Raw genomic sequence first — 12,286 nt, forward strand, 5'->3', positions numbered from 1 at the left:
TGTATATACATATATATATATATATATACATACATGGCCTGTGGAGTATATAAAAAAAAATGTACAAAGGCATTTTTATCTAAAAAAATATATGAGAAAAATCAATGTCCAAACAACTCATTTCAGTTAACGTCCGTTAGTTAAATTATCCCCTTGAATAGTTGAGAGGAATTTAATTTTTTGATTAAAAAAAAGAGTTTTAGTGCAAAATACAAATAAAAAAGGGAATTAATGCAGTTCACCCTATAATTTATAAATTGAAACACATGTTTTCACACTATGAGCTCAGCCCTGTGAGCTCAGCCCCGCAAGTGAAAGTTTTTGGGTCCACCCCTACCAAACATACCTTCCAAATTAATTCGTTTAGTCTTTCTCGTATTTACATTTATGAAGTTGTGACCATAATTTTGTTTTAGGTCAAGTTTTGTTGTAACTTGGTTTTGACCGGATTTTATAATTTTTTTATAGCCTATAAGGGCGCTTAGGATCTTTGGGTATGGATTGGGTATGGTGTGAGAGAACACTTAAAAGCTGCATGCTAGAGAGTGGGAGAAAGGGGGTTTTGGAAGTTATACCTTTTAATTTCTTGTTTTTTAGATAGTGAAAATTTTGTCGGATCTTCACCGTGATTTTTTAGAAAATGAAATTTTTTGTTGGATCTTCACCACGAACATAAATTTTACGTCTGGATCAATCAATGGATTAGATTTCAATCTGTATGAATTATGGTCAATTTGATCCGTTAATAATTCGATCCAACTAAATATAATATATAATTGGTATACAGCTGATGAAAAAATTAATCAATAATATTGTTTACAGAGTATTTCACATTGAAACTCTTAATTATACCATTTTTTTATTTTTTGAATTCTTTTCTTTCTCCTATATATATATATATATATATATATATATATATATATATAGTATTTATTGTTTTTTTTTTAATCTAAGTAAGAATCAAATATCAAATTTCTTCTCTATTTTTGTTCATATTTTTTTGTCCCTTCACTCTTTCTTTCTTTTTAATTTATTTTAAATATATTAACAAACAAAAAAAACTTCTTAGTGGATCTAATTATCAGAAATTGATTTAATAACAGATAATTCGTCCGGTCATTACATCGGATCTAATCAAATCGAATAAATTTTTTTTATTGGATGAAGCCATATTCGGTCCCAATTTGATTCCTTGACTAGTTTATTTAGGCTGAGCCATATTTACTTATTTATATGGTATTTTTGTGTCACGGAGCTTGTCTATTTTTTAATTACGGCTTTGTCCTAACAAAACTGGTTATAATTACGGGCTTGTCCTAACAAAACTAGTTTTGTCGTTACTTGGTGTAGGTTGTTGCAAGAAAGCTGCATCAATGTTACGTTCCCCGAAACTCTTATATGGATAGTATCTTTGCCGGCTTGATCACAATTGCTGCTATATATATATATATATATATATATATATATATATAAATATATGGTCTATGATACAAGAGTTTCTATCACACAACGTGCTTTGACAAGAAAGAAAATGAGTACTAACTTCCTCCAATCAAAGTCATTTTAACGCCTCATGACTCACCGTGTGAATTGCAAGAAAAAACAAATATATTGTTGAAATGTGTGTAGTTAATTTCTTGCAATCCAAACACTGCCATCAGCATTTTATATCTATAAAAAGGGAAGGTGGCGGCTCTTGTTAGTTAGGTGTTAAAAAAAAATGACGAAAACATTTTGTCATCTCTTATTCTCTATCATGGCCTTGTCATCCTTGTTCTTATTTCCAGATAAAGCAGTTAGCATGAATTCGACGGCCAAAAACCATGTCAAGGGCATTATAGGAGCCATTGTTGATTCGAGTTCTCGTAAGGGTCAAGAAGCAAAAGTGGCCATGGAGATTGCAAGAGATGATTTCAACCACCAAACCAATCAAACATTGATTTTGCATGTAATCAACTCTCATGGAGAAACCATCCGGGCAGCTCGTGCTGGTAATTAATTACACACACACACACACACATATATATATATATATCAACTCTTCTCCTTTAGATTATCTTTTTTATTCAAGTGAGTTCAACTAATACAAATTAATTAACCTACACTTAATGGTTTGCTTGTAGTTCTCTACTAGCTAGAAGACCTTGTTTAATTAAAGGAATTAAGATTCAATTTCCTTGGTAACCTCACACTTACAACCCAAAAAATATCTTATGAACTTGATTTGATATAGATAGTACTATCTGATCAGCTATTAATATCTAGACCTTGTTTATAATTTGGATCGATGTAAGGAGGAGTCTCTGTCACTCAACAATTGGACAAATTGATAGTCACATTTGATAAGAAAAGTAGCTGATAGTCCAAATGACGTTACAGCATACCTAATAATTAATTTCTTCAGTTGATAATTTACAAGAACTCGCAATTGTTTGATTATAAATTTAGCCTTGTAGAATAAAAATACATGCTAATTAATTTCGCAACAACATTGACCTACAGCTAAATATCTTATCAACAAGGAGGGAGTGCAAGCCATTTTGGGGCCACAGACATGGGAAGAAGCATCAACAGTTGCAGAGAGTTGTAGCCAAAATTCTCATACAATTCCCATTCTTTCTCTAGCTGATGCTACTCCACCATGGGCAACGAGGCGTTGGCCCTTCCTAATTCAAGCCTCACTGAGCCATCACGCGCAAATGAAAGCTGTGGCTGCTGTAGTTCAGTCATGGGGATGGCATAGGGTCATTGTTATATATGAGGACACTGATTCTACTGCCAATGGATTAATTCATCTCTCTGATGCCCTCCGAGAAAAAGGTGCAGAAATAAGCCATTTCGTAGCACTCTCACCTTTCAACGCGCTGTCTGATGATCTTGAGAAGCTTAAAAAAGGGCAATGTCGAGTCTTTGTGGTTCATTCGTCCTTGCCCTTGGCTCTTCGTTTATTTGAGACCGCGAAGGAGATGAAGATGATGGAAAAAGATTATGTGTGGATCACTACAGACTCCACAACAAGTCTTGTTCATTCCATCAACCATTCTAGCATGTCCTCAATGCAAGGGGTTCTAGGCATCAGGAGCTACTTCCCTGAACCCTGGGCACATTCACAAGATTTCTACCTGAAATTTCGTAAAAAGTTTAAATCGGAGTATTCAGAAGAAGAAAATCATGAACCTGGGATTTTCGCGCTGCAGGCCTATGATGCCACACGGGCAGTGGCTGCAGCATTAATTCAGGAAGGAAACAGAGAAGGCCAACATTTGTTAGAAAAAATTTCATCAAGTGACTTCAAAGGCTTAAGTGGTAATGTCAAATTTGTTGACAGAAAATTACCCCCTGCGCAAGTGTTTCAGATTGTCAATGTGATTGGAAGGAGTGATAGAGAACATGGGTTCTGGACCGACGAAAAGGGATTCTCGGAGACTATTGATGAAAGGGCTGCCTACAGTCCTTCCATGGAAAAATTGGGGCTAGTGATGTGGCCTGGGGGACCTTGGTATACTCCAAAAGGGTGGACTCTTCCAACCATGGCCAAGACATTAAGAATAGGCGTGCCAAACGGATCCTTAACCAACCGCTTTGTGAATGTTGAATATGATCCTTCTACAAATAATTACTCCTTCAAAGGATTTTCAATCGATGTGTTCAAGAAAACCGTGAACCGATTACCATATTATTTGCCATATGAGTTCATTCCATGGGGGGGAAATTACACTTCTTTGGTGGAACAAGTTCATCTAAAGGTGAGATCATTCATTCATCTTGTGTTTTGTCCCCTGTTCATTTTTATTTGAGATTTGACTTGAAATTATTTGTTCATGAAATCAGAACTTTGATGCAGCAGTTGGAGACATAGCGATTATTTACAGCAGATACAAATATGTCGAATTCACACATCCTCACACAGAATCAGGATTGGTGATGGTAGTCCCGGTTCAGTCACAATCGAGCAATAACAGTTGGCTATTCACAAAACCATTCACAAAATCCATGTGGGTTCTTACAGCAGTCATAAATCTCTACAATGGCTTCGTCATATGGATGATAGAGCGGAATCACTGCCCTGAGCTCAAAGGCTCAATCCTGAATCAACTAGGAACCTTGCTCTGGTTTGCTTTCGCCACATCCTTCTCTTTACAAGGTAACACATCAAACGTCTCGCGTTTTCACTTTGGAAGGTAAAAGAGATATCACTAGTTAATGCGGTTAATTAATTTGTTCGGTATTTGTGCATAGGAGAAATGCTACATAGCAATTTATCAAGAATCGCGACGCTGGTGTGGCTTTTTGTGATACTAATCATCTCACAGAGCTACACAGCTAGTCTGACCAGCATGCTCACTGTCCAAGGGCTTCAACCAAAGGTAGCAGATATCGGAACACTAAAGACTAGCAATGCAAAGATTGGGTACTCCACAAAATCTTTTGTGCTGAACTACTTGGTGGATGTCTTACATTTCAACCGCAATGATGTCAAGAATTATTCAACCACGGAAGGATATGCCCAAGCCCTCAGAACTGGAGAAATTGCAGCAGCTTTTCTTGAAGTCCCTGTGGCCAAGTTATTCATAGCCAAATATTGCAAGAGCTTCATCATGGCAGGACCAACTTTCAGAGTCGGAGGATATGGATTTGTAATTTTTTTCTCCCCTTTCTTCTTTCAATTAAGTTATCTGCATTATAATTTCTATAAACATATAGAAATAGTTTAAACTGATAAAGACTTAAACCAGTTAGATCATGCCTATGTTTTTTCCAAAATTTCAAGTAAACGTGCACACATGCACCCACAATATTACCCCTAGCAGGGATTGAACACTCAACCTCCTGTTTTGGGTGTAGAGATCATACCATCCGGAACTATTTGCTTAGTATAAAAGACTCCCGTGACTTCAAGGTACCTTGAATAAGTTCATTTTCCATTCAAAGTTTCTAACTTCATACATTAAAACACTCTCTTGACTTCCAAGGTACCATGAATAGAGTCATTTTTAACTCAAAACTCTCATTTTCTTTCAAAGTTTCAAACTTCATATCTTAAACCACTCTCGTGACTTCAAAAGTACCTTGAATAAAAGTTCAAAACGGGGATAGGGTTTGAGGTTTATTTTAGAACCGAATTTCACACAGCATCACAGGAAAATAGTACATAAAACAACTAATGAAGTTCAAAACGATTCTTGCTTCAGGCATTTCCCAAGGGGACTCTTATGCTTCCTGACATGGATGAGGCACTGCTGAATGTGTCTGAAAGCGGCGTGCTGAGAGAATTAGAGAACAGCTTGACTGCAGCAGAGAAGTGTGTGGAAGTAGAATGGGATAACAAAAATGTGAGCCTAAGTCCCAGCACCTTTTTGGTTCTTTTCATCCTCACAGGAAGCGTATCAACAGTTGCTCTAGCCATTTTTGTCCTTCGCGCCAAATGGGAAACCGGCAAGATCATGTTTAAACACACAACCATTAGGATGCTAATACTGGCTGTAAAGATCCAGTTGGGGCATCAGAAGAATCGATTCTCGAGAAGAGTTAGTGATATTGAGTGCCCTAGAAATCCCCCAAACACTTGAAACTCATGGACAGGTCTGGAAATTCAAGGAAATAGTTATTAACCATATACATCCATGTCTTTATTAATCTGATATGATAGATGAGATTAGAAATTGTATGGATTTTACAAATAACTCTTCAAGTGAATGACTTGTGAAAGAGAGGCTCTTAAAATCTTGCAACTTCTTGTAAAAATTACTGTAGTCTAAGCATAATTAGCTAGGTAAAAGATACACACTGATTGAACCTTGTAGACCAAGTGATTAAATTATAACCAGGTAATTTTTCAGGATTTTTGGTTCTTGGATATAAGCTGGTTATGATGTACCATATATACCAAATAATATCCAAAATTTCACTTTACAGTTTATTAGTCTGTCAATTATTTACTGCATTAAACTGGAATCTTTTCCATAAATGTTGAATAATTACAATTTCTTTCTCTTTATCATTTTCTTTTTTTCCGGCGAATAAAGGATCATGAGTTCACATTTTTTGTTGTTGAATAAACGAGGTTGTGTCAAAGTTCCATGGAATTTGATTACCACTCTTTTTCCTGAAAAATTAGTAAAAGAGAAAAGAATCATAGTACTTGTAAAATTCAACATTTTTGACAGATTTTTAGGCTTTGTGGGGCATAGGAGGTTTGTTGGATATTTTGACAGTTAATAGAATGGTTAATAGAGACATAAAACATGTGTTTAGGCATCAACAAAATCTAAACTTGAAAACAAATAAGAGTTAATTAAACAAAGCAGCAGCTTCTTCTTTTCATTTTTCTTCCGATTGAATACAACTGGGACATTTTGTATGACAAAATATGTGTAGGAGAACCAATAACAAAATATGTGTAGGAGAACCAATAACAAAATATAATATATATTTTTAATACTTTTATTATTTTTAATACTATGGTTAGGTTAAACTAACTAGAGTACCAATAACACATTATCATTAACAATATCAATATTAATTATGTTAAACTTGGAGATTAATCATTATTACTGAACCTCGGGACAAAGTAGGTTCTCTTCTTAACTTTAAAAAAATAAGGGTTAATTACAACGACACCCTTTGAGATTTGCCATATTGACAGTCATATACAATTTAGTCATTTTTTGGACAAAGACACCCTCTAAAGTTGCAAACTTAAACAATGACACCCCAAACGTGATGAAAATACATGTTTACCCTTTGATCACATAAAATGACCAAATTACCCTCATCCAAAAAATCCTTTTTTCTTCCAAATTTTCAATCTCTCATTCATTCCGGCCAATACATAACCACTACTCACCTGGCACCACCACTCACCATCAACGCAACCTCCATAACCAAAATCTTCTTCCCCGTTTCACCACTATCACACAAACCCAACACCTCAAAATTACACACATATGTCTATGGCCGAGCCATCCAAACCCATATAAATCACACAAACCCAACACACATAGATCACACCATCCAAAAAAAAACACAGAGATCACCTCAAAAGGGGATCTCGCAGCAAGCAAGGAGAAGCCCTTGCCGGCCAAGCCCTCAGCAGCCACCGCAAGTCCTCCACGGCTGAGCCATCTAGAGTCAATCCAATTCCTAACTTGCCTCACCCACCTCTGCCTCTCATCCACTGCTCTCTGCATCAACAACAGCACCGGCGTCTGCCACCTCACCCTCGACCGATACCCAACACACCAACCCTGCTCACAGATCCAAGATCCTCCTCAACCTTCTCCGAACTCTACCGTCCATCGCTGTCGCCGCCAATCTCACTCCTTGCCGCCATTGATATCCTCAACCTTCTTTGATATCTGCCGTCCATCGCTGCCGCCGCTATTGATATAATGCCAAATAATTATATTGTTTGCCAAATAATTAGGAATATTCACACCATCGCATAACACAGAAAAACATTCGTTTTCATTTGCTACAATGCGTTTATACCTTCTTTCTAACTAATAAAACATCAAACTCAACCAACAAAACAAAGAGAAAGACAATGTAGAACACTAATTAACCCACTGAGACAACAAATCTCTCTCTCACTTAATCTTTTATTCCCTCCACCTTCATTCCCTAACATTATATCTATAGTTTATATGGATTAGGAGTTTGAGGGTGTGGAAGAAGATGAGGGCGATTGAGCAATTTTTGTATGTGTGTGTGTGTGAGAGAGAGAGAGAGAGAGATGAGATGAGATGATGAGAGGAGAGGATAGTTTGGTCATTTTAGGTGAGATTAAAATATTCTTAGGGCATATTAGACATTTCACGTAACTTAAGGTTGTGTTTGGCTTTGTTTTTTTAAAATTGAGTGTCATTGTTCAATTTTGCAACTTTAGGAAGTGTTTTTGTTTAAAAAATGACTAAATTATATACAGCTACCAATATAGCAAATATCAAAAAGTGTTGTTGCAATTAACCCAAATAAAAAGTAATCTAGCTAATTCATTATGATGAGTAAAAAAATATTTAAGTAAATAAAAAAATTGCATTCTAACTCGTGTGATGACAGCTTAGACTCTTCCAAATCATAATCTCTTACACACGTACATTTGTTACAGAATTAATTCATATTCTCCATCTGTGTGTGAGGTTCCAAAAGAAAAAACTCATCCGAAGACCGTAAAAGTCTCTCTGTCTCTTTCATTCTCTTCGGTAGATTTTTTTTTTCTTTCTTGTTCTATGCTTCTGCAGATAGTAGATGTGGGACCAACAAGTCTGTCATGTTGCATTTGACTACCACTCTTTTACTTTTAAGTCTCAATAATTTTGCATGCGAAATCATTTGGCTTTAACAATTAATAAAAGAGAAAATAATCATATTGTTTGTAAAAATCCGCCAGTACCTAACAATTCAAGTCTCTTATTTATTAAGGAGAGATAATGATTTAAGTTTTAAAAGAGATATGTGTATGTATATGTAAATATTAATTAAAAAATAAATTAATTAAATAAAAATTAAAAAAAAAATCAATATTTTTAACTGATTTTTAAACTTACGCAGGGAGGAAGAGGTTTATTGAATATTTTGACAAATACTAAAATGATTAATATACGTACAACTCAGATCAATGACATGTACTTGGGTATGATCAAAATCGGAACTTGAATACAAAGGAAGAAGACTTTCATTTCACCATTTTTTTCTACAACTTAGACAATTTGTAGGAGACACACGTGTTGTGCATGTATAATCTTTAACCACGCAAAGTAAACAAAATATGATGATTTTAAGGCCATCCCGTGTAATGTGTGCCTTTGCCATATGATTGTCAAGGAGCCCAAGACTTTGATAGTAATTGCAATCGCCCCAAACTCACAGGCTTGATTGCTAGTTACTTTATTGACTTCTCATTTTTTTCTTTTTTTCTTTCCGAGGGCTCTTTATTGCTATATAGTAATGTTTGAAATAAATAAATTTCCATGGGCAAATGCAACGTTTTTTTTTTCTTTTATATTTAATTTATTTTTATTGTACAACATTATGTATAAATTTGATTTTTTTTAATTTGTATTTTTATTTTTTGAAAAAAAAATGTAAAATTTTTAGCTGTTTGCCTTTTGAATATTTTTTACTTTAAAACGTGTCAACAAATATATGAGAAAAGAAAAATATATATATGTAATGTCTTTTTATTTATGTTAATTTAAATTTGTTACAAAAATTATTCAATTCAAATATAAAAAAGTTATAAAGTGATTAAAAAAATAGCCGTCGAAGAAAACACAGACAAACAAAAAAATAAATATGTAATGCGTGTTTTTAAATATATAAAAATAATAAATAAAATATTAAATAGTGATTAACAATACTGTGAAAAATCGGTAGCAACATTGTAATTTCTGTAAGTTATAAAGAAAAAGAGAAAAGAAAAAAAAAGGTTGGACCCACAGCTTTTGTAAAGTGGTCATAAGACCATGTTTTTTTTGTTTCATTTTTTCTTGTTCTCTGTTTTCTTCTCTCCCGCAGCCTCTTTGTTCCTCTTTATTTTCTTTTTTCTTTTTTTCTTTTACAACTTCAAATCTTGATTACTCTCTCAATCCTTGGTAGATTTGAGAGCCGTTTGAGGCAAAACGACGAGCACGACGAGCTCTACGTGCTAGTACCAGAAATTCTAGCTTTTGGTCCTCTTTGGGAGCTCAAATTTAAGAACCCATTTCTAGGGATTTTGCTCATTTTGAGGTAGGGGCATCTCAATACACTCCTTTCTTGTTCTATTGTGAATTACACCTCCTTGTTGTGTCAAACATGTTTAATTGGGAGTTAATTGTATCTATGATTGTATGAATGATGTCTAGAGAATTTTCAAGAGCTTGATTATGACTTGTTTCATGTGTAAAATATGTTTAGATGTTGTTTTATCATGCCCACTATGTGTTAACATGCTGAAAATGACAAATGAGAACATGTTTATTTAGATTGTGCCAAATTTCCCATTGTCATAATATTGATATTATATGTACATCCATGCACATGTCATTGGGATGCATGAAATGGGAGAATTTGTCTTGAAATGAAAATGGGAGAAATTTTGGGAGAAGAGTTTTGTCAAATAGTTTTGATAAACCTGGTCGCTGCGGGGTTACCAACGGGCCGAAGGTTAATATAGCCTAAAGGGGACTAGGGAGTCGCCCTAGCGTGGTTGAGCTATTCGGGCCCCTCGATGACGCTGCGGGGTTACCAAAGGTCTAGGGACGATAGTCAATCCTCCTCTCGTGTCACGGCGGGGTTACCAAAGGGCGGGCTGTATTAACATTTGAAAGTGATGGTTTTGTGAATGAAAGTGGGGAGTGACATTAGCATGCATTGCATTTCATTGCACTGCATGGTTTATAATTGGAATTGACGTGCATATTGTTTTAATTCCCTATATTGCATGATCTCTATTTCTCATTGGCCTATGCTTTGTTTGGATTCACAAGGACACAAGAATTGTGTCTTAAGTGTCACCTACTGAGCTTTATGCTCACCCTACTATTTATATTATTTTTTTCAGGTCTTGGAAATGAACCAGTAGACGACAATCCACCTCAAGCTTGAAAGTTGTTAGAAGGTTGTTTGATATTTTGTATTTTGACCATTTTATGTATATTCATAGTTGTGGAGATGTAACTAAGTTAGTATTCATGGCCTTGTAACTTAAGAACGAACTTATCTTTTGTTTGATGTAAATGAAACTAATGGAATTATGGTATATGTTTCTATGCAATTGTATCATGTAACGTTGTAAGACAGGGACTTTAAATCTTAACCATGTATTTTGGGACTGTAATTATGTTAATTTAGATTAATTGGTGTGTGGATGTTCCACCATGAAAGGAACTATGTTGAGGTATAATGAACGGATGAATGGGATGCTGGATGATTTTATGTGTTTTGTGTATTGGGACAGGTTGTTGAAAGCCCATTTTTAGGGGAGGTTATTGTGATACTCCCGTATTTTCGAATGCGGGTTGGCCAGGCCCACGCCCGAATACCCGAGGATATCAAAACAAATTGATAATAAACGAATACAGAGTACAAAAGAATAAAGAAGAATAAATAAAATGATGACAAGAAACTAAAATGATAATCTAATAATAAACCTCAGAATATATTTCCATTAATTAATAAACTCTTCTGATACAATTGATCCTCCAAAATACAACTCGGGAATCCATACTGTGTGGACCCCTAGAAAATCCAAACTAAACAAATGACAGCAATAACTGTCTAAATCAGGAAACTGAATCATAAAGGAACTCCAATGTAACATCGGAAGAATGAAGTAGACTGATACCCGCTCAGCACGAACAACATTTACTCTTGACGAACACCTGAAAAATAATAGTGGGTCAGGCCCACAAACAAGTTCTACTCTACTACAGTCCAAGTAGAGATCCGATACACGTATACATCCTAGTCAATCCAACAGTAACTAGTAGTCCGTATATATATATATATACACACTAAAGGAACCTCACTAGACTATAGGGTTGTCTCAACCTGAATAGTAGACAACATGCAAAACGCACATATAGTGGGCATGAGTACCTAGACCTACCAGGGTACACAACTACACTATATCTAGATACACATCCCAGGCAATATACGCACCCTAACCACTGATTCTGAGACTCAATCTCATATCATGGCACCATACTTATATATATATAATCTAGTAACCATCCTATTCAGTATAAATTAATCCTCCATAAGTCATTCAACTTGTTCAGCTGACCTGACCTGAATATAAGTAGGACTTAACATTTTAGTTAATCCATTCCCTTATATAATAAATTAATCCTCCATAAGTCATTCAACTTGTTCAGCTGACCTGACTTGAATATAAGTAGGACTTAACATTTTAGTTAATCCATTCCCTTATATAAAATAGGTAGGACTTAACTGATAAGTTAATCCGTTCCTAGAATGCCACCGTCCCATACCGGTGCATTAAATCACACAATTCAACAATTGATGTAACGATTAAGGAAATACATCAAACAATCCAGAAATAACTATGATAATATGATATCAAGTTATCACAAAATAGGAATGACTTATTATTTATTTAAGTTTCCTATATCATATGTCCTACATAAATTGAATCTTATACATATGATGATATTTTATTATACCGTCAAATAAGCATTCTCTATATCCAATTCATCCTACACATTTAATCTCAATTGTTAAAATATATTAAAAGATTAAATTCATTCGTTTGTTTAAAACATTCAAATAGCAAGCATCA

At 34.9% G+C, this 12,286-nt stretch overlaps 1 protein-coding gene across 1 annotated transcript; it reads left to right on the forward strand.

Moving 5' to 3' along the window:
- Nucleotides 1-1,723: 1,723 nt before the first annotated feature.
- Nucleotides 1,724-5,709, forward strand: LOC132307658 (glutamate receptor 2.8-like). Its single transcript, XM_059805481.1, has 5 exons — nt 1,724-1,991; nt 2,503-3,746; nt 3,832-4,144; nt 4,240-4,637; nt 5,193-5,709. The coding sequence occupies exons 1-5, from the start codon at nt 1,757-1,759 to the stop codon at nt 5,568-5,570; spliced, it is 2,568 nt and encodes an 855-aa protein (XP_059661464.1). The 5' UTR covers nt 1,724-1,756; the 3' UTR covers nt 5,571-5,709.
- Nucleotides 5,710-12,286: the final 6,577 nt, after the last annotated feature.

The sequence above is a fragment of the Cornus florida genome, unplaced genomic scaffold (genome assembly GCF_030987335.1).
Source record: "Cornus florida cultivar Cherokee Brave unplaced genomic scaffold, ASM3098733v1 CherokeeBrave_3.0.0_Hap2_Chr05, whole genome shotgun sequence".
NCBI classification, from domain to species: domain Eukaryota; kingdom Viridiplantae; phylum Streptophyta; class Magnoliopsida; order Cornales; family Cornaceae; genus Cornus; species Cornus florida.

Excerpts from the sequence above, each read along its gene's own strand:
- LOC132307658 (XM_059805481.1), top strand. The coding sequence starts at position 1,757 with ATGGCCTTGTCATCCTTGTTCTTATTTCCAGATAAAGCAGTTAGCATG. Across the intron at positions 4,145-4,239 it reads CACATCCTTCTCTTTACAAG|GAGAAATGCTACATAGCAAT; the intron begins GTAACACATCAA and ends ATTTGTGCATAG. Across the intron at positions 4,638-5,192 it reads GAGTCGGAGGATATGGATTT|GCATTTCCCAAGGGGACTCT; the intron begins GTAATTTTTTTC and ends TTCTTGCTTCAG.